Source organism: Nycticebus coucang, chromosome 1 (genome assembly GCF_027406575.1).
Source record: "Nycticebus coucang isolate mNycCou1 chromosome 1, mNycCou1.pri, whole genome shotgun sequence".
NCBI lineage: Eukaryota > Metazoa > Chordata > Mammalia > Primates > Lorisidae > Nycticebus > Nycticebus coucang.
This window is the reverse complement of record NC_069780.1, coordinates 170,411,027-170,432,813: the sequence shown is the minus strand read 5'-3', so window position 1 is coordinate 170,432,813 and position 21,787 is coordinate 170,411,027. Positions and strand designations below refer to the sequence as shown.

Genomic DNA, 21,787 nt, shown 5'->3' with positions numbered 1-21,787 from the left:
ACACAAGACAGACGAGCTTACTCTTCTGCCCCATAAGGCTCACCGTTGAAAATTTTAGAAAGGAAGAAGAGAAGGAAAGAAGGAAGGGAGGCAGGTGAAAAATGCTAAAATTGAGTAATAATACATTTTTCATGACAGTATAAACTGATGTTATTCTTTTGACAAGAAATTTGGCACTATATATCATGATCTTTAAAAATATCCATCTGCTCAATGAATTATTAAAAAACAGGATGCAGGGCAGCACCTGTAGCTCAGTGAGTAGGGCGCCGGCCCCATATGCCGAGGGTGGCGGGTTCAAACCCAGCCCCGGCCAAACGGCAACAAAAAAATAGCCGGGCGTTGTGGCGGGCGCCTGTAGTCCCAGCTGCTCGGGAGGCTGAGGCAAGAGAATCGCGTAAGCCCAAGAGTTAGAGGTTGCTGTGAGCCGTGTGACGCCACGGCATGCTACCTGAGGGCTCTACTCAGTCTCTACAAAAAAAAACAGGATGCAAAAAAATATAGGATGCAAAGCGTATACTAGTAGATGACAACTATGTAAAAAAAACTCTTGTGCACAGAAAGAAATGAAAATATGTATCAAAATGTTTTTTTAAACTTACATTTTCTAAAAGATCTTTAATGAATTCATACTGTGAAAAACAAATCCAGCATACTGTGCTACTCAATACCAAAATGCATGTTATACATCAGTTATTTTTCTATATAGTCCATGGTTTTCTTCATATGTTTATTTTTAAAGGGACGTCTAATGAAAAAGTGAAACCTTTTTAAAAATAAATCAATAGGTCTTTTTCATTATGACAACCTGAATGTTATCCCTACATAGTTATGAGAAACATTTTGTGAGAGTTGGAATCCCACAAAGTAAACAGCTGACATAAGATTTTTCTTTAAGATGATTTTAAAACTGCCCATTTGCTCTTAGAGATTTGTTTGGTCATAAAATGCCTAGAGGCAGATAGATAGGAAAAGGAAAGGCTTTTCAACAAATTTACTCTGACTCCAGTTTCTAATAAGTTTACTGCTTAAGCTCTATTATAAAATCAAAGATGCATTCGCTTAAAAAGAAAAAAGGGCATCTCAATAAAATAAAATCAGACATAAAAAAGAGAAAAACTTTTGAATGCATTTCTTTTTTTTTTTTTTGTAGAGACAGAGTCTCACGGTACCGCCCTCAGGTAGAGTGCCGTGGCGTCACACGGCTCACAGCAACCTCCAACTCTTGGGCTTACGCGATTCTCTTTGCCTTTTTTCTAAACAAAATAAGCATTCACAATACTAAAAATGTAAGTACTACTAAGGCTAAAATGAAAATAAGCCATTGTGATTGTCTCGACTGAAGAAAGAGCATCAAGGGAAAAAACCTTGAGGAAATTCAAGCTAGACTGAGTAGACAGTAAACAAAAGCCACAAAGGAGGAATCAGAGAAACGGACAGTAGGGAGAGCCTGGAGAAAGACAAAGTCAGGAGTGCGGCATCACATTCGGGAAGAGGCTACATGTCCTCTGGATTTGGCCTTGGAGGCGACCTTCGCAGCAGCAGCTGCTGTGGGCTGGAGACAGGCTAGAGGAGTCCGCCACTGAAGCAAAGCATGGCTGTGAATAGACCAAGGGCACTCGGGGACGTCAGAGTCCAACAGGCTCAAAGGAGCGTTCTCAGGCACCAGGAGGCAAGGTCTCCAGCACCAAGGAAGACACAAGCATGAACATCAGCCTACATTTTTGACAATACTGTGAGAATCAGGCAAAAAGATTACATGAAGAGAAACTCCCCAGCCAAAACTGCACGCTGCAGACCCATACAGCAGCTACATTTTCTTCTCCAGTGATGCCGAGTGGCCTACACATAGGAAACGACAAGGTAAGTGATAGGAATGATGCCATTTACACGGAAGGCGGTGATCATACAAGAGGCAGCTGGAGCTGACCGGTGAGTCAGAGCACAGGACACAGTGGAGAGTGCAGAGCAACGTGGCTGTACACAAGCAGAAGAGAGCACACTGACGTAGAAGCAAAGACAATACGGGCATGAGAGGCGGAAAGTCCAGAAGGACAGCAACAGGAAGCAAGACACCAGAGTTAGAATCCAGGGACAAGTTCATTTAGGGTGGTTGCAAAGATCCAAGTTTTATCTTGAGGCTAGGTGGCTAGATTACGACATCATTACAGGAGAAAAACTTCAGAAATCGTACAGCTCAGGATAGAATGGGAAGCGAAGTCGACTAGGCTGGTAAGAGAACTTTGCTGAGCAAGGAACTGGGAGCCAAGTTCCCCAGTGCTTGATAAAAGACGTAATTGCCTAGGAAATCAAAAAGAAAAATGGAACAGGACAAGGGTTGCGGAAGCTTCAAAAGAAAAGAGTTTGAGCTTGGCACCCATAGCACAGTGGTTACAGTGCCAGCCACATACACCGAGACTGGCGGGTTCGAACCTGGCCTAGGTCTGCTAAACAACAATGACAACAGCAACAACAGCAGCAAAAAATAGCTGGGTGTTGTGGTGGGCGCCTGTGGTCCCAGCTACTTGGGAGGCTGGGCCCAGGAGTTTGAGGTTGCTGCGAGCTGTGATGCCAGAGCACTCGACCGAGGGCGACATAGTGAGACTCTGTCTCAAAAAAAAAACAAAAGAAAAAGAAAAAGAAAACAGTTTGCCAAAAGTATACAAAAGATTTCATTAAAAATCTATCTTTAAAAACACTAAATACAATGCAGTATCTTACAGCTGGATTCTTAAAAATAATTAGAAAACAATTAAGACATTGCTTTAAAAAACTAAATCATATATTTATTTATATGTTTTAATGTAGTGAGAGAATAAACTATTATATTTTTACACTGTAAAATGAATTAAAGCACACATGTCAAAAACAAACAAAAAAATTCCAGTAATCCTACCACCTTAATACAACTATTATAACAGTATTTTTAGCATAGTTATAATCATATTGTATATAAAATTTTATACTAATTGTTTTCCAATTAGTCATGCATATTTTAAAGCCATATGCATTTTTCCATGTTAATTTTAACATTTGCATGATATTTTAACAAGCAGATTTTTAAAAATTTATATCCATTCTTACATTACTCATCTAATTTGGGGCTACCATAAATTACACAGTCATAAATCAGCATATATAAGTTTACATCTCCATGCCCAACCTGAGCAATAAAAAATTAACAGTGACTGGGGCACCACCTGTGGCTCAAAGGAGTAGGGTGCCGGCTGCATATACCGGAGGTGGCGGGTTCAAACCCGGCCCCAGCCAAAAAACTGCAAAAAAAAAAAAAAAAAAATTAACAGTGACTGAGGTCAGAAAGTTAGAAGGAGAACAGCAGGCTTATTTTCAGATGCACCATCTCACCAGGTCCCTGACAAGCCAAAAGATTTACCTGGAAGAAATCTTACAAAACGTGGCATGAAATGAAATCTTGGGCAGCAGGGAGGACTATCTTCGAACAAAGGACCTAAAACAAACAAGTGAAAGAGAAAGAAAACAATATAACGGCCTTAAAGCAAACATTGCAACTTATTTTCTAGGATATGATAACCACAAAAACTACCACTGGAAGTAGAGACATAGAAAACACCACCCTCTCTCCCAACTCTCCCCTACTCTCTAAATCAATCACTGTAACTGCTACAGGCACCCACCTGAGACTTCAGTGAGACCACTGGAAATCAAAAGGAGGGTGAGCAACTATATATAGTAAAACTATTCTTTAAAAATTCAAAAGTATCAAGGTTTGTATTATAATTAAACTATTAAATGACACAATATGCTTGTGTGTTAATTCCATCCCATTTTAATCAATATGCTAAATAATTTAGATAAATATATTGCTTTGAAAACCATTCATCAACATACTGCTTTAAAAATAAATAACTGCTGAAATACAAACATGTCCCCAAAAAGTAAACTATTATTATCCAAGAACCAGGTATCAAGTCTTTAAATCTATCACTCTGGGGCGGCACCTGTGGCTCAGTCGGTAAGGCGCCAGCCCCATATACCGAGGGTGGCGGTTTCAAACCCCACCCCGGCCAAATTGCAACCAAAAAATAGCCAGGCGTTGTGGCAGGCACCTGTAGTCCCAGCTACTCGGCAGGCTGAGGCAAGAGAATCGCTTAAGCCCAGGAGTTGGAGGTTGCTGTGAGCTGTGTGATGCCACGGCACTCTACCGAGGGCCATAAAGTGAGACTCTGTCTCTACAAAAAAAAAAAAAAATCTATCACTCTAGACATGTGCTCACACACGTGTGTGTTAATGCCTAACTGAAGTTTCCTGTTATAATAAATTGCCATTTTAGAAAATTTAATATGGTAAAGTTCACTAGATTTAAAATATCAACTAAGGATTTTTTTCCCTCATAGACATAAATCAAGGTAGCTACTCGTAATAACTGGTATCATCTTAGCAGGCACTGTCAAATTGTACAAATTAAAACCCATAAGAACTTATTCATGTAAGACAATAGCAAGTATCCCTGTGAATAACAGTTTTCCCTGGGTGTTCAAAAAACAAGAGGAATTTCAACTATGTGCCCACCATTTTTATAAGAGTTTTCACATACACCATAACCTTCTTCTAGAGGCACTACTCTTTTCTTTCAAACCTATTATTTACCTTTAAGATTCCAGTCATACAACTCCAAAATATCTCTGAATAGGAACAGTGAAAAGAGTTCAAGCCCTTTCACACAAAAATTCTGAAAAATAAACCAAAATCAAATTACTATAGATCTGCAAATATATATGAACTGAACCTTCAAATTGTTTGAGTCCAGGTATCTTAAAAAGTTGTCTGTTGAAACTTTATTAAAATTGTGTAATTTCCTAAAAAGGTTGGTAACTGTCCTACAAAGGCTCACTAAATTTCAGACAAAAATGCCATTAGGAGTCCTACAAAAAGGTCAAGTTAGCTCTTTTCAGTGTACAAATAAAATTATGTGAAATTTAAAAAGTAGTTTCAGTTATGTCATATTTTTCTAACCCAGTTTATAAAGCGTATCAAAATCTCCTGGGGACTTTTTGTTAATTCAAATTACACACACACACCTACGGACTCGGATAAGCCTTCCCCCACCCCATCCCACACATGCAGCCTCACTGTCACAGAGTTACCAAAAGACAGAGGTCATTTGTATCCTAAAAGTTAAAATTCTTGATGAAACTAAATCAAGGACCAAGAAAAACTGTCAAACTTTGTACCAAATTTATTCCTGTAAACAAGCTAACCAGATGATATATATGCAAGTGGAATCTGTCTCATAATTCTTCCTCCCACTTGTTCTGCTTGGGGTTCATATATCACCCTGCATGATATCACGCCAGAAGTCATAAACTTTTACAATAGCAAATGAAGGCTTATGACCTTAAATTCCAAAAGGAAGCAAAAAGCCCTTCTAAGCAGGAGGATGAAGGGGCAGTTCTTTTTCGTTAGCTGTTTTTGACAGGCAGGTAGAATGAACAAGACTTGCTCAGAATGAAATGGGTGCCAACTCCACATGCATGTCATGCCCGTCAATTCCCCTCCATCCTCCCTGCCTGTGACAGAGCTGTCCTATTAAACAGGGTCTGCAGGAGAAGCCAGAAGCTCCAGAAATCTACGCCGACTCCAACACAATGTTAAGTGCACAAGCTTGTTTGCTGTCTAGTTGTTATTTCTTACTGTGATTTGTTGACATCACTAAATTCAAGATCAAGCTATGAATCATTCTGAGATTCACATTAATCTTCCTTTGGAATTTTAAATCTCTTGCATATATTTAGATAAATCTGCTGCTGAGCATTCGCAACGAAAAATAATTAGGAGAAATATGTAAGTACATGTGAAGAAAAATGAACCAAGCATTGATCTTGTCATTGGAGATAAATAAGATTATTCCACCAGCTATCAGATTCAGTTTCACTATTCCAATTTCCTCTTTGATAATGGCCAGTAACCAAAATCTGCCCCTCACGTAAAACAAACTAGAAGCAGATGTAAAGTTAATATCAGCAAATGCAAGACAAGGAGAAAGAGTTTAAAAATAGGTCAATGAGTTGAAAAATGACCTAGATTTTAACTTTGACACTAGAACTACATTTCACTGACCCCTTTGAAAATGATCATGATACTTGGGGGTAATTCCGATGGCAAAAGTCAAGGTCAATGCTTTAAAATGTAAGTGTGGAATAAACAAACAAACAAACAAAAACACAACAAGCTGTGAAACAACCTTTTCCCTTACCTCAGGCATCATCTCTTCAATGAAATGGATGGTGTAGTCTATGTTGAATCTAATTACTTTACACAGTGGAATCTGCAATAAGAAGTGAGGGTCAGTTTCTCCATACCTCCCCGTGGGCTCACACTGCACGCATCTGCTACCTGATCCAGAAGGTTATGAACCACATGAGAAGGTTTCACCTTCCTGAAGCTCTTCACAACACTGTACATGAAGCTCGACCACAACTGCTGGATTTTAATGACAAAACACAGTTGGCCCAGCCTCCACAAGAAACCTGGACAAGGTTGGTTCTTAGTTAACAATATTTACAGTAACACCACAATCATGACAAAATGAAATATATCACCTCTAAAGAGTTAATAAAACCACAATCATAAATATTTTTTTTCGCGAGTTTTAAAATCTTTGGCTTTTCAGGCAGATCAGAGATGGCAGGCTGATAACTTATCAGTAGGGATTCATAGGTCTTTGAAGAGCACAATTCACGCTGCCTATCCAGCTCTTGAGCAAAAGCAATTGTGGTAATACTACATTAATATAATAACAAATTATAATAAAAATAATAATAGCTAACATCTATTGAGCCAGACAGTGTTCTAAATGTTTCACAATATTCACTATAAGATAGGTTTAATTACTATGTCCTTTACACAGTGGAGGAAACTAAGGCGGAGACTTATTAGGTACCATACCAAAGGTCCTAGGTAGCTGATGAATTATAAATTCCTCCTCTAGACCCCAACTCTTAGACACTGGAGCATACATTTCTCGTTATCTGTTCTAATGTGCAAGGTCAGGTGTGAAGAGGAAGGAAGGCTCAGCTTGAAATAAATCTACATCTGTCTTATCATCAGATACTAGCCTAATGCCTCCACATAATAGATTTTCTGTAAATATATTTTCAAATGAATGGAATAATGAGAAAGGGAGGGAGGGAGGTTACTGCAGTGGCTTGGCTGGTTATCTGGGGAAAGTAATAAGCCCCAAAGTACTAGAGACGTGTTAAGGGAGCTTTTCTGGCTGCTTAATCTGCCGGTAAGACAATTTTATACAGATGTATCATTTCTACAAACCACAGCAATCAAAAAGAAACAAATTTTAATTCCACTGACAAAAGAGAAATAGTAAGAAAAATAGTCTTATAATGCCATCTACTGGAAATCTTTTTCTCAGAAATTAAGTTTAGTTTGGGGCTTTTTCATTCTTTTTTAAAGGAGAGTGGTTAATTTGAGTGAAATTCATAATGAACTTTAATAAGAAATCCATTTTCAACCTATTTTAAGTGGCGTTCTAAACAACCAAAGCAACTTGCTAAGGCCACTACCATTTTTAAGTTCTGCTTTATTCCTCTAACATTTAAAAATATTTAAGAGTTACAAATTTATGCATGATTCAGTACATTTTTAAAATACCTATTCTTTGCTAACAATTATGCTAGCATAATTCACAGGTACTCTAAAGTAAGCCACAGGGCCTACCTTAAAAGGTAAAGATCTAGAAGAAGAAAGGTATGTACGGAAGGACAAATGATACACGAGACAACGTAATTTCTAACTTTAATTTAAAGAAAGTAACTTTAAAAAGTATAAGAGGCAAAATGATGAAAGAGGAGGTAACATTTGAGCTCTCTTCAAAAAAAGGAAAGAATTCTCCAGGTCATCTAAAAAAGTAAAGTTGAGGCAGAATAGGTGTTTATCTTCCAACAGGGGCAGAGAAAGGGGAGCTGGGAGAAGTCATTAAGCTGTTCAGAGAGAAATGCATGGAGAGAGAGAGGCCAGGGAGTCCAGCGTGACCCTTATAAACCACGTTAAGGTCAGAGCTTACAGCTCTATGGCAATGAGAAACCATTCAAATAGTTTAAGGAGGAGCCTATCACTGTTCATGTTTTAGATGAATCACTGTGGAAACAGTGTGGGAATGGCTAGTCGGGGAGCAAGGAAGACCAGAAGGACCAGGACGGAGTCTACAGCAATAGTCCAGGTCCCAAACAATGCGAGGGAACACCAAGGAGGGCATTTCAAAAGGCAATACATGACAGCTATAAATACCAAGCTGGTGGGGATCATAATACTCATGGGAAGAAAAACACGGGTGGAACTAAATTACTCAGAGGAGGTCTTAGGAGTACTCAAGAGGCATGCAGAAAGAAAAAGCAAAAGTGCAAGTTTTACTCCTTCCTATCATGTGCAAAAGCACCCTGCAAGATGATTTACCCAACAACAACTCGTTCCTTTTCTCATTTTAACTGAAGTCACTTATTGGAATTCCTTCTTTGACCTCATCTCTTTATGTGCACTTTATTTTCTTTTTGGGCTTTCATCCATACCACCACAGCCCTTCTCAGACACGCAGAAGGGTGGGATCTCCTTACCAACTAAACTCTGATTACTAAGACTCAAAGAGAACTTGTCATTTTACTACACGCTAGTCAACTGAGAAATGTGTTACTGCAAAGATCACCAAAACAGCTCCCAATCAATGCTGTCAAATAACATCAATGCCTACTATTATTTCTTAAAATGTTTTAAGACTTAAAAAGTAAGGAATATCACATGCCGACTGACACAAATCCCTATCTCACCTTAGTGAAAAACAAAACAAACAAACAAAGAACACCCCTCCCTAAGCCTCTGCCTTCTAACTTACTACTTCCAAGGGCTGGACCTAATCCCAGTATCAGCAAAGCCACTGGAAATGAAAAACCAGCTAAGCTGGGAGAGAAAAGATCAGGGTTTTTCTTGTGCCTTTGAGAATGGTATCGAATATTGTGCAACTAATACATACATCTTTATAACTTCAGTTCAGTTGTCAAACCATCAATAATATTAAGTATTGTTAAGTAGTAACAAACATACTACATTTGGATAAAATTTTCTTAGAATGCTCTATACTTAGCCAACGATACTTTCAATCCACTTGAATTCAAGAAGACCTTAGCACTTGTCAGAATGAGATTTAGTGGAGCTTGTACCATTACCATCATTTGCGTGCCCCTCTTGCTGATGTTCCCACTCTAGCAAGAACATGAATCAGATCAGTAAAGTGATTTGCAAGTTCTTTTTCTTGGGAGGCTCTTTCCAATTCAAGAGGTCTTTGATGGATCTAATTCCTCTGAACTGTAAAACACTCAGCTTAAAACTCATTATATTATCAATGTCTCCAATGTAAGTAATGGGGTTCTTCATTACAGAGTAAAGTTCTCAAATTTTGAGAACTTGAGTATTTATGTAAAAATACATATATGCTGAAGCCAGGAATTTTTCTGTCCTTTTATTTTATAACAACAGTAACAGCATTGATTAATTTAGCAGCACCTGTGTCTCAACGGAGTAGGGCGCTGGCCCCATATGCCGGAGGTGGCGGGTTCAAACCCAGCCCCAGCCAAAAACTGCAAAAAAAAAATTTAGCATTAGTGGCTTTTAGGGTACAAATCTTGGAGTGAGAGACTTTGGTTAAAAAAAAAAACATTCTACTCACTTTTGTGTGAACCAAAAACTGCTCTAAAAGACAAAAAAAGTCTATTTCTAAAAAACTATCCCTAATTCTCACTCAAATAGCAGGCATTGCTATCATTAGTGAAGCTCAAAGAATCTCTTGCCCAAGGTCAAATAATAATAATAAGAAGAAGAAGAAGAAAGTTTCAAACCCAGCTTTATCTAACATCTTTCCAAAACAAGAAGTACCAGTATTTATTATGTGCCAAACACCATGATAAACATTCTCCACAAGTCACCTCATTTATTTTTCACAAAAGCAGGTAAGACTGCTACAACTAATCCCCCTGTCTCACAGGTGAGAGGACCAAGGCTTATAAAGGTTGAGAGGTCACATCACACAGCTAGCAAGTGGCATTCACTCATATTCAAACTCTGGGCTCTCTGAAAACACACTGTTTTCCTTCTTTGATTAAGATGATTCTAAAAGTCAAAACGAGATCTAGGGAATTAAGAGATAAGATAATAAATAATTTTAAGTACTTTCACACTAACTAAGTTATGTGCATTTTTGAGCCATCTAGGGGCAAAATAGAGAAAGCCATTAGGTGGGGTGGGGACTAACTATACGATGATGAGATTCAGTGTAACAAAGGATTTAAGTGTCTGAGACACACATGAGCAAAGAAACCATGAAAATTCAAAAGCCTCCAATTGCCTTTTCATAAAGATTATTTAAGAGCGGTCCAATATTACTGCCGTTTCTGTATTAGTGAACAGATGGTCCACCCTGGAGGTAGATATAATAACACATCATCAAATGATTTTTATTTTTACATTTACAATGTAATCATCGCAAAGCAAATTGTCTAGGATAAAATATACTGCGGAATAAAGAAAAATCTCATTAGGAAAACAATTGGTTTTAAATTAGCATCACTAGTAATGGAATCACATCTACTTATAAAGAGAAAAAGAATGACAGAAAGGGCCAAGGTAAGGCAAAGATCTGAGTCTTCCTTTACTCTCCAATGGAACAGAATTTCATGTGCTAACAGTACTAAAATAACTCTTCAAATTGCAGGAGTGATGTCATGTAACCAAACTAGAAAAGATTAAAGAACATTCTATTTTCACGTGGATACAGCATAACTATAATTAATTAAGTCCTATAACAGAGTCTGGGTGGGTCAAGTATACATCCAGCTGAATGTAGACACAAACTGTCCAGCAGCAGTGCACACAAGCAGCACGCCAGACCCAGTTCAGACACTGTCGTAGCAGGACTGTCCAGCAGCAATGCACACAAGCAGTACGCCAGACCCAGTTCAGACACTGTCGTAGCAGGACTGTCAGCAGCAGTGCACACAAGCAGCATGCCGGACCCAGTTCAGACTGTCGTAGCAGGACTGTCAGCAGCAGTGCACACAAGCAGCATGCCGGACCCAGATCAGACACTGTCGTAGCAGGACTGCCAGCATGGAGATGGAGAGAGTTTAACTCAGAGATACAGAACTTACATTTGAACTGATTACCAACAAAGTGGTCCTAATACCTATATAAAAACATTGTGAATCCATATGTCAGGGTCTCTGAAAAACATGTGCCCTGAACAAGCTTTGTTTCTCTTTTTTTATGATACAGAGAAACCAAATAATAGCTTCTCCTTAAAACTTTACAACTTTCTTTTGAAGGACAATCAACCTAAAATAGCTTCACACGTTACTCCACAGTTTATCCTCCTTTTTCGATCTTTCACACTCTGAAAATGTTATTCTGACACATTTACTTACGCCATTTAATGTGGACCGAACCTGTGACTCATTAGCACAGATGTCACAGTGCCACCTGACACATGCCGCCACAGACGTCCTGGAGCTCAAGCAGTGGGACGCATCTGACTCCTAAATGTTACTCAGATGAAGGAAAATCTATTTTGACTTTTAAAAAGAGAAGACGACAGAAAGGCAGGAAAGGAAGGAGGTATAAGGAAAGAAGACGGTAGCCACATACTTACATTGGTCAGAGGAGCATGTGCAAACATAGAAAAGCCTTCAAAGATGTATTCATGATCATCATATTCTATCACAGTCGGCCTGTCAGTCTAAAAGCAAACAGAAACACAAAACACAAATTAAATAAAAGGCATAATTTGTATGTGCAGAAATCTATCAAAACACAAAGTAACCCACAGGAAAACATAGTAACCCACAGAAATCTATTAAGACACAAAGTAACCCACAGGAGTCAGGTTAACATTTTTCCAAACACCAGGGAGAACTTTGTACAAATGTATAATTTTAGAAAAGAATTCTCTTGCTTGGCAAACTTTTCCAGCTTCAGATGTTAAGTATAATGTTTATGTACTAAGACCATCAATGATGTTTATTATGAAAAAGCAATAAAGAAAAGAAAAAGGCTATATATAGTTTCATTTTCTAGGAACTTGTTTGATTTAATCCCACAATACTACCAGTTCTGTTCATACTGAGCTACATTTCTGAACTAACAGAAGACCTACAAGGAACAAGATAATAACTCAAAAGCAAAGTTAAAAAGATTCCACATCAATCTGCCCAAGGCCAACAGCAGCCTAAAAGGCTCTGCTCAACCCCTCAGAACTCCACTCTCAGCCTCTCCAAGGAAAAGCCAACCAACCAAAGACTCCAAAAAAACAAATCCCACATGATGTGAAAGATCTTAATTACCTGAAAATTGAATCTGGACTTACATTTATAAATGTTGATCTAAGCATGAGGGAGTCTCTCCCTTACATCAGTCTTAGAGACCAGCATTTTTAATTTTAAATTAAATATGGAAGTAATTATCAAGATTGATAACCTACAAGACATTAAAGTATCAAATATCATTCTGTTAAATAATATATACATAAGAAAATAGTAGCTAACATCCATAATCCCAGTGACTCGGGAGGATCACTAGAGGCCAAGAGCTTAAGACCAGCCTGGGCAACTCAGCAAGACTCCATATCCAAAAATATTTTAAAGATTAGCTGGGTATGGTAGTGAACCTGTACTCTGAGCTACTCGGGAGGCTGAGGCAGGAGGATCACTTGAGCCCAGCAGGTTGTGGATGCAGTGAGCTATGCCACTACACCCCAGTAAGACCCCCATCTCTTAAAAAATGATTTGGGGGCGGCACCTGTGGCTCAGTGGAGTAAGGCTCTAGCTCCATATGCTGGAGGTGGTGGGTTCAAACCCAGCCCCGGCCAAAAACTGCGAAAAAAAAAAAAAAAGAAAGAAAAAGAACAATTTGGGGAGGGGAAAGCTAAAGAATATAAAAGTACAGTAGAACCTCTGTAAGTTGACCACCCAAGGGACTGTAACAAACTGGTCAACACAAAGTGGTCAACATAAGGAACTAGGCTTATGTACTGATATGTGCATGTGATACATGTCTAGTCTATAAAAATTAGGCCGATTTAAGGAAGTGGTCAATGCATGGAGGTGGTCAGTTGTGGAGGTTCTACCATACATATTATTTGTTTTGCCAATATTACTGCTGGTCTAAATTAAATATAATAAAAAGAACTTCTGATGAGACAGTGAGTAACACAGCTACTTTGGAAAATAGTTTGGCAGTTCCTCAAAATATTAGAGTTACTATACAGTCCAGCAATTCCAGTGCTAGACATATGTCTAAGAAATGAAAAAATATATCCACACAAACAAATGCACCCAATTATTCACAGCAACTTTCTTAAGAATAGCCAAAAAGTGGAGACAGTCGCTGTATAGATTTACCATATTGTGTATATCCATACTGTATATATCCAATTTTTGTTTAAAAAACACAAAAGATCATGTATTATATGATCCCATTCTATGAAATATCGAAAATAGGTAACTCCATAGAGATAGAAAGTATCTTAGTAATTGCCTAAGGCTGGGGGTGGGAAAGAATTAACTGCTAATGGGTAGAGGGTTTCTTTTGGGATGAGGGGAATGTTCTACAGTTAGATTGTGGTGATAGTTTTACAACTCTATAAATAAACTAAAAATGAATTATATACTTTAAATGTGCAAAATGTCTGATATCTAAATTGTATCTCAATAAAGTTGCAAAAATATGTAATTACAAATTATTAATTCTGAAACTGAAATTTCTTGATGACCACAGGTAACCAGAATTAATAAATTTCAAACTGTGGAAGGCAATATGGCATAGCAGGATAGCACAGGTGTATGCACAGGAGCAGACTAGCTGAGTAATCTTTAGCAAATTACTTAACCTCAGCTGTAAAAAATGTGGACTACTGCCTGAACTGTGCAGTGGAGATATATCTTGTCAGACACTTAAAATAGTGCCTGAAACATAGTACATACTCAACAAATTTTAGGTATCATTATCATTGTCACAAACATAAAATAGATTTTCTTGTTTGGTCATTAAACAATAAATAAGCTGTTTGCTAATTTTTAAGGGCTGTGGAAGTCCTATGCATTCTTCCCACTCTGTAGCTCCACTGAATAGCTCCAAAATTCACAGGCTGCTATGGATTTGACTGTCATATGGCACCAACAATACAAATGACAAAAATATACAGTAGTATAGGAGATGGAAATAAATGCCATCGTGATAGAGGACAATTTTATCAACATAAAAATAAAATATTTCTAAAAGAAAAACCATCTAAGAATTGAATCACTTGATGTGAAAAAAAATGACTAAATCAGTAACTTTGTCTATTCACATTTTGTTCTATTTACACTTTAAATTACATGGTATTTGACTTTGTCAGGAACTTACTAAAAAGTTTGTAGGAGGGGAGACGGTAATCCGGTAGTGGAAAAGTCTGCCAGCATTGTTGGTCATAGGACGGCAGGGCTTGATGGCCTGAGGGGGAAAAAGGAGAATGAGTTAACAAGTAAAGCAGCAAAATATTTTTGTTTAAAAATAGACTATATTTTCTAGATTTACTTCTGACCAAAAAAAAAGGTTTTATGTATATTCCTTCACAGACTGGTAGAAAAGAACAGCATTCACACTGTACTATTAATATAAACTAGATGAACAAGAAAGGGCTGGCCGGTCACCACCAATCGTTTCCTCACATGCTAGTGAAGTAGGAATATCCAATAAGGCCACAAATGTCTGGGGGTTTTCAGCCCCCCAAATGCCAGGATTATCATCCATGGGGGCTTCTGGGGGGCAACCCCAGACCCTTGGTGCACACAAAGACCTGGTACTGTCCCCCGCAGACAGGTGGGGGATGAGCAGGCCACATCAGCATCAAGGGGGGTCTGGAGGGACTCAGAAGGCTTGCCAGAAATTAGCCAGTTTGGGAGTCCCCTCTGGTGTAGCTGCCAGTAGAGGTCATCTGCCCTTGTTGTACCCAGCTGGACTGGGTCTGTGGGTGCCAGGCCTGGGGTGGCCCAGGAGAGTGGTGCCAGGTGTTAAATCTCTGGCTATAAGGCACCAAGTCAGGGTGGTGGGGCAGAACTGTGAACTGCTGCTGAGAATGCTTCGTTGAATAGTTGTGCCTCAGCATTTCTCAAGGTGGTACGGACCCTCAGAACTTGATTAACATTGGAGACTGTGTCCACCAGGGCCAGGAGAGTTGGTTTGGCCTGTTGTGAGGCTCTCTCAGTAGGGCCCCGTCCTGTGGGAGTGGCATAAACCATTGCAGCATGCTTTAATGAGCCCCTGCTGCTGTCTGTGAGTAGGCTTGAATTCCAGTTCATGTCAGGAGATAAACCTCTTTGCAGACTTTCATGTGTCTGGGGCATGTTTCCTCATCTGAGCCTTATAGAGGTGGCAGCTGCTGTATACACTGTATACCAGGTGGTAATGCCTGTGGTGTGGCCAGCAGTACCCCAGTGCGCTCAAGATCATCATTCCACAGCTCATGAGACTCGCCAGGCTTGTAACAGGACTCTGACATAAGACCATGGGACTGGCGTGTGCTGCTCGAGAGCTGCTGGCAGCAGAGGGTGGGGCACACCGCTGGATAAGCTGTGCTGTCTCATCAAGAGTGCACAGAGGAAGGGAGTAGCAGCAACGTGGCCTCAGGGAACTGCAGACTTGCTAGCCACATTAGTCCAGGGGGCTATAGGGGATACTCTTGTAATTCCTCCCTGGGAAACAACAAGAGAGAAGCTTTCTGCTTTACCTTAGCCATCTTAGACTGTGGTGTCACGATGCCAGGACCCTTCAGGGTGAGGTGCTTCTCTCATGCGGCAGGGATTAGAGACACAGAAGCTGGTGGATGGCTCTTCAAGCCAGAGGTGTATGGGCCAACCTCCTACTCGGAGCCTGCCCCCTTTGTTAGGGTCCGGGAGCAGTCTTAAGAATAAATTTGGCAGGTTTTGCCTGTGCACACCAGCTTCCCCAGGGATGACTTCTCCCCTTCTGATTTGTGTCTGATTTGTGTCAAAGATAACTCTGAGCCACCATCCGATGCTCCGGCAGTCTGCAGTGGAGCACTCTTACAGGGCAGAGGGCAGCAGCAAGCCAGACACAGTGGGGCCACCAGATGATCAGCTCACCAGGGGGTCTCCATTCAGAGACCATTCTCAGAGGGACCGTTTTCCTTTTCTTGAACCTGTATTCAGACTGTATCAGTTACCAGATATTTCTTTCATAAAGGGAGTTTAAGGTATTCTTACAAGGGCAAGCTTTGTTTTAAAATTCACGAAAGCTGCCCCTGTGCTTAGGTGGCCTTGTCTCCTAGAAACCCCCGAGCTAGGTCGGACCATATTGCCTTAGGTTCTGCGAGGCACAGGAGTGAGCCTATGGTTACCTTTAATCTTATAGCCACGTATGTCTCTTGGCGTATACTACAGAGGGGATTCAGACAACATGGCTTAGGAATTTTCCTACATCTAAAGAGGTGGCAGAATGGAACATGCATGGAGCATAAAATAGGAAAAGGAAAACAGAAAGCAAACGAAATACGGCATCAGTGGCATTACTCGGTGCCTCGTGATAAACACAGGGACGCCCCAGCCAGGTCCCCTTTTAAGAAAGAACCTGCTGCCCCGCTATAAAAAGCCTCCAGACGGTGGCTCTCTGCTGCACAGCCCCCTCTCCTGATGTCAGGTACAAGTGAGGCAGAGGTATAAAGGCCCAGCCATTGGGGCCCAACTCAAATGGGCAATACTCCTTCTCCTAGATTGACTGGGGCATTGTCAGGCTGCACTCATAGTTCAACAAATCCCTCTGTCCCATCTGCTCACACCCTCTTCCCTTCACAGCTATTGATCCCTAACAAACACCATACATTCCAAACTCCATCTTGGCATCTGCTTCTACCCAAAGTTCTACCCAGAAATGTAGCAACTGGTATAAGGAATGATCTAAGAAACAGGAAATTAAGTTGGCATTCTGGAGCTAAATCACTTACCACCCAACTAGCAATAAGACCCCATCACTGATGGTGGGTGGGACAGAGACAACCCCTGGAACCACATGACAGGTCAAGTAAGCTTCCAAAGATGGTGACTCAGGAGGCTGGATCAGTGGAAGCAGGTAACTGGTAGAAATGGTGGCTAAAAGGATAATGGCTATCCTTAGGCATGGATGGTTACAGCTAAGCACCACTGATGCTCTACCATGCTCCTCAAACCTTAGTCTGACTAGAAATTACCTGGAGGGCCTTCTAATCTCAGGTGCTTGTTCCCCATCTCAAGTTCTGAAGCAGTAGCCTGGGCGAGCTGAGAATTTGCACTACTTCTGTGAACTCACAAGTTCCCACGTGAAGGTTATGCTAATTGGAAGACTTTACTTGGAGAGCCACTGCTCTACAGCAGAGGAGAAAGAAAGGCAATTGGAAACAAAGAGTGAAAAAGAGGGCTTCCTGGAGGCACACAAAGAAACTCTCATATCCTACGGTGAGAGATCAGAACAAGCCAGGACCAAGCCCTGGGCTTACCTATGAGAGTGCCTCAACCTCAGAGACAATTAATACCCAACCAACGCAGGTCTGTTATTTCAAGGTCAGGGCCCTGGAAACCCAGGATGGGGACATTAGTGGTTTTACTGCACCAGATTTCTCTAAACCTTCTGACTGCACAGAGATGGCACACCTTATTAGGAGAGATCTAACTTATGCCAGAAGACAATGGATGACCCTGCCAGACAACAGGGCTCCCCCATCTCCATCCTCCCCCCAACACCCATCTCTCAACCAGTCCCCCTCCTGGCCACTACACCTATAATTAGGGTATTTCACAACATAACCTAGCTGAGGAAGTGCTGAGAGAGAAAAGAATATATCCAAAGGAGCTGCAAAAACCAGAATGAGCCAGCAGCCAGAGGAGTCTTCAGAAGACTAGAGCGGAGTGCTTGATCACCGAGGGGCCAGAACATAAAAGTGGTTAAGGAGGATTTTACTGACTTGGGAGCAGTCAGGATTCAAAGACACCAGGACAGGCTAGGGACTTCCTACTAGGATGGCTCCTGAAAGCATAAAAAGGCAACGGCCTATGCTGAGGGAAGCTGAAATACTGCAACTGCCCATTGCAGACAGTGGGTCAGACCGAAGTGGACATGTTAGAATGGACATAGTATCTGTGGCTAGAAAATATAACCAATGATCATGTTCCCTCAGGGGACCCAGAGTACACACCAAAAGGAACGTGCTGGTGAGAGCGGCACCAGCATCACAAGGAAAATCAGTGCTGGCCTCCTCTGTGGGCTGTGCTAAATGCAGAAGTGGGCAGAGAGCAAAGCCTCCCAGCAGCAACAAGGATGACAGATCCTGAAACAAGATCGGCCAGCTGATGGGGATAGAGTGCTAGAGGCCAGGTCACATAATTCTTATTATGACCAGCATGGTCTAAGTGGGAGCTAAGGGGATCTGGCCCACAAAGAGTCACAGAAATAGAAGAACATAGTGTCCTTGGGTACAAAATAAATGGGTAACAAGAGAACCACTTGTCCTATGTTTGTACTAACATAAGAAACGAAGAATAGGTAACCCAGAGGCCGAAGGCAGGTCACTCTACTCACACTATCCCTTGCCTAGTTCCAGGGCTGATCAAGTTTTTTTTAACTGAAATTCACATACTGGAGAGGTGGAAGGGTCTGTGACACTATAACAAGCAAAAATGTTCGACAAGCCTGTCCTGCCCCCAAAGAGGCCTACTGGCTGTTTAGCTGGTCAACTACACTGTAGAAAGAGGAATACCCAGAAAGTTCCAAATCATCACTGGTACTTGGAAACTCGGCATCATCCTGGCATGCCAGTCAAGAGTGGAGTATATGAGGCCACGGTCTGGCTTACAGTGGGTCTACTAAACCGACAGATACACCCGAATGCAACCCTGGAATTGATACTGTTGGCAGACCCATCCCTTCACATCGGGTCCCTGACCTGTGCAGTAAGTGCTAACATAAAGAGAAGCCGAAGCAGAAGCCACTGAAATTACCACCTCTGCCACCCACAACCCAGGCATACAAAATATTGCACTGGGGGGATGGTGGAGATTAGTGCCACCTTAAGGATGTGAAGGACACAGGGGTGTTGGTACCTATTCTGTTTAACTGACCCATCTGTCCCCAGAAGGATCGTAGAGGATCACTAGACTAAAGACCACCACGAGCTCAACCAAGCAGCAGCTCCACCACAGCTGCTCCGCCCAGAGCAGCTCCACCTGCAGCTGCTCTCCCGGCAACAGCTCCGACCGCTGCTGCAGCTCCCAAGGCAGCAGTCAGACCGCAGCTGCTCTGACTACACCAGCTTTGACTGCAGCTGCAGCGCCAGGTGCCATAGCTCACTTAGAGCAGGTACAAAGTAGTGGTGACTGATTGGGCAAGTGTGTTCCTTTCTATCCAACCAGAAATGAGAATCACAATGGTTCACGGATATTTACAGTTTTGCCTCGGCTATGTTAATTGTATCTTATCCAAAGAGCTCCTGACTGCGTGGACATAACTCTGAACATCACACTGCTCCTTCCCACCACTGCCATTATGTTGATCAGGCTGGAGATCTTGGTGGCACGCACGCACCCCAGAGGAAGAGAGATTAAACTCAACAAAGATTCCAGAGTGGGGTGGCGGGGCGCCTGTGGCTCAGTGGGTAGGGTGCCGACCCCATATACCAAGGGTGGCAGGTTCGAACCTGGCCCCAGCCAAACTGTAACAACAACAAAAAAATAGCCAGGCATTGTGGCAGATGCTTGTGGTTCCAGCTACTCTGGAGGCTGAGGCAAGAGAATCGCCTAAGCCCAGGAGTTGGAGGTTGCTGTGAGCTGTGTGACACTATGGCACTCTCTCAAGGGCAACAAAGTGAAACTCTGTCTCTACAAAAAAAAAGAAGATTCAGGGGCCTATCACCATCACAGAATTTTTAGGAGCCCTGTACTCTGGGGAGTGCCAAGACACTCCCTCCAAAGTAAATAAAAATTATTTTATCTTTCACGTCCTACAATAAAGAAGAAAGCAGGACACCTGGTGGGCCTTTTCAGGCTCAGGAGGCAGCACAATCTACTCCTGGAAACACTGTTAGTCCAGCTGCAGAATGGGACAAGAGGCTGCCAGCACTGAGCACAGCCGGGAGAGAGCCCTAAGCTGTTCCAGGCTGGAACGCAGGCAACCCTGCTGCTGGGGCGGTGCTTCAGCAGATCCTGCAGCAATAGTGGGAAAGGATGCCAAGAGCAGTTTGTGGCAGTCCACACTGGGAGAATCATGATGCTGGTCCCTTAGGTTTCAGAGCAAGGCCAGGTCAACTATCGTGAAGAATTATGGAGGGGAGAGAGTAAGATGGTGGCTGAGTAACAGCTTCTTTGCAACTGGGCATGGTGATATTGGGGAGAGAAGACTCCAGGCATCTTTGCTAATGGACTCTGCCCAGAATTTGGGGATGTAGGGAAATAGCCAGAGACTTCTGGATCCCAGGAGGAAGACAAAAGCAGTGGAGGAGTGGCAAGTGGTTGCATTCACTTTGAGGCTGCTGCAGCTGTAAACTACAACAGCAGCAAGACTGCAGATAGAGAAGGCCTTCCCTAAGAGTTGTTGTTGTTTTTTTTTTTTTTTGGGGGGGGGGGATGCGGAATTTGGCACTTGGTTGAATTACCTTGGGAGAAAGTGCAGGTGACTTTAAGCATTGTCCAGGGTCTAGGACTGCTGGAATGCAGCTTACATTTTTCGGCTGTGGGCCTCAGGCACAGCCATTGTGGGAGAACTGCCCCAGCAGCGCTCAGGGTTGCAGAGCGAGGCTCAGGCTGGGAGACCTTGGGTAAGTGATCTAGTGACTGAGCAGTGCCAAAGGCCAGGAATGAGATGCCGGGGAAGAGTGGAGCTTTCAGTGTTTGGGCTTGCAGCCTTGGATCTCAGGGGCATAGAATGAGGCATGTTTTGGCACATAGGATAAGCAGGTAGACACTTCAGAAGCAATCCCTGCGACGTGCTTTCCTGGGAAAGCTTATGCTTAGCCAAGGTTAACAGTTTAAAGTGTCTTTTAAGCAGGCTGAGGAGAGATTCAGGTTCTCAACCCTGCAGAGTTTGAGGGCAAAGAAGTAAGCAGAGGCCTTCGGTCTCCATCTCATACAGCTGTATCAGCATTGTGTTTAGCATCTCATACCCCAATTCACCTGCTTCCCCAGGCAATATTCAGCAAGAGATATATACTGATCTGTTTTGGGTTTGCATTTTTTTTTTCTTTTTCTTTTTTCTTCATTTCCCCCCTAGATTTTCTCTCTTTTTTCTTTACTTTCTTCATTTTTCTAGTTTAAATATAATTTTCCACATTGCCTTCTTTAATAATAAGAACTTCATTTTTGCTAGTGTTTCTGCCCCTGTTATTTGGTTTTTCCCCTAATGTTATCCTATTTGTTTGTTTGTTTTGGATTGTTTTGGTTTGATTTATAGTATTTTTGTCTTTTCTCTTTATTTGGTGGAGGTGAGGTACTGTGTCTGCCCAGCCTGGAAAAGAGTGGCTGACCCCAACGGAAACACCTAACCCAGCACCCCCAAAGGTTGGGGGTTTTAAAGGTGTGGGTCAAATTACCCTACTGTACACCTTTATTACTCCTGTCTCCCTCTTTCTGTGCCTCTCTTCTTTTTCTCAATATTCCCTTTTACTCACCCCCTCTCCTTTCTCTTTCTTCTTTTTTTTTAAATCTTTTTTCCCTTCTTGCTCTTCATTGTTCTC

At 41.7% G+C, this 21,787-nt stretch overlaps 1 protein-coding gene across 5 annotated transcripts in view; it reads right to left on the bottom strand.

The window, feature by feature from the left end:
* The window catches only part of DROSHA (drosha ribonuclease III), a 147,480-nt gene that overhangs the window by 88,008 nt on the left and 37,685 nt on the right, over positions 1–21,787 (bottom strand). For all 5 annotated transcript variants that reach the window (XM_053592711.1, XM_053592728.1, XM_053592738.1 and 2 more), the window contains 5 exons: positions 14,440–14,526; positions 11,687–11,773; positions 6,236–6,307; positions 4,630–4,711; positions 3,395–3,469 (listed from right to left, as the gene is read on the bottom strand). In XM_053592711.1, the coding sequence (XP_053448686.1) occupies positions 3,395–3,469; positions 4,630–4,711; positions 6,236–6,307; positions 11,687–11,773; positions 14,440–14,526 (403 nt within the window). The remainder of the gene's footprint in view (positions 1–3,394; positions 3,470–4,629; positions 4,712–6,235; positions 6,308–11,686; positions 11,774–14,439; positions 14,527–21,787) is intronic.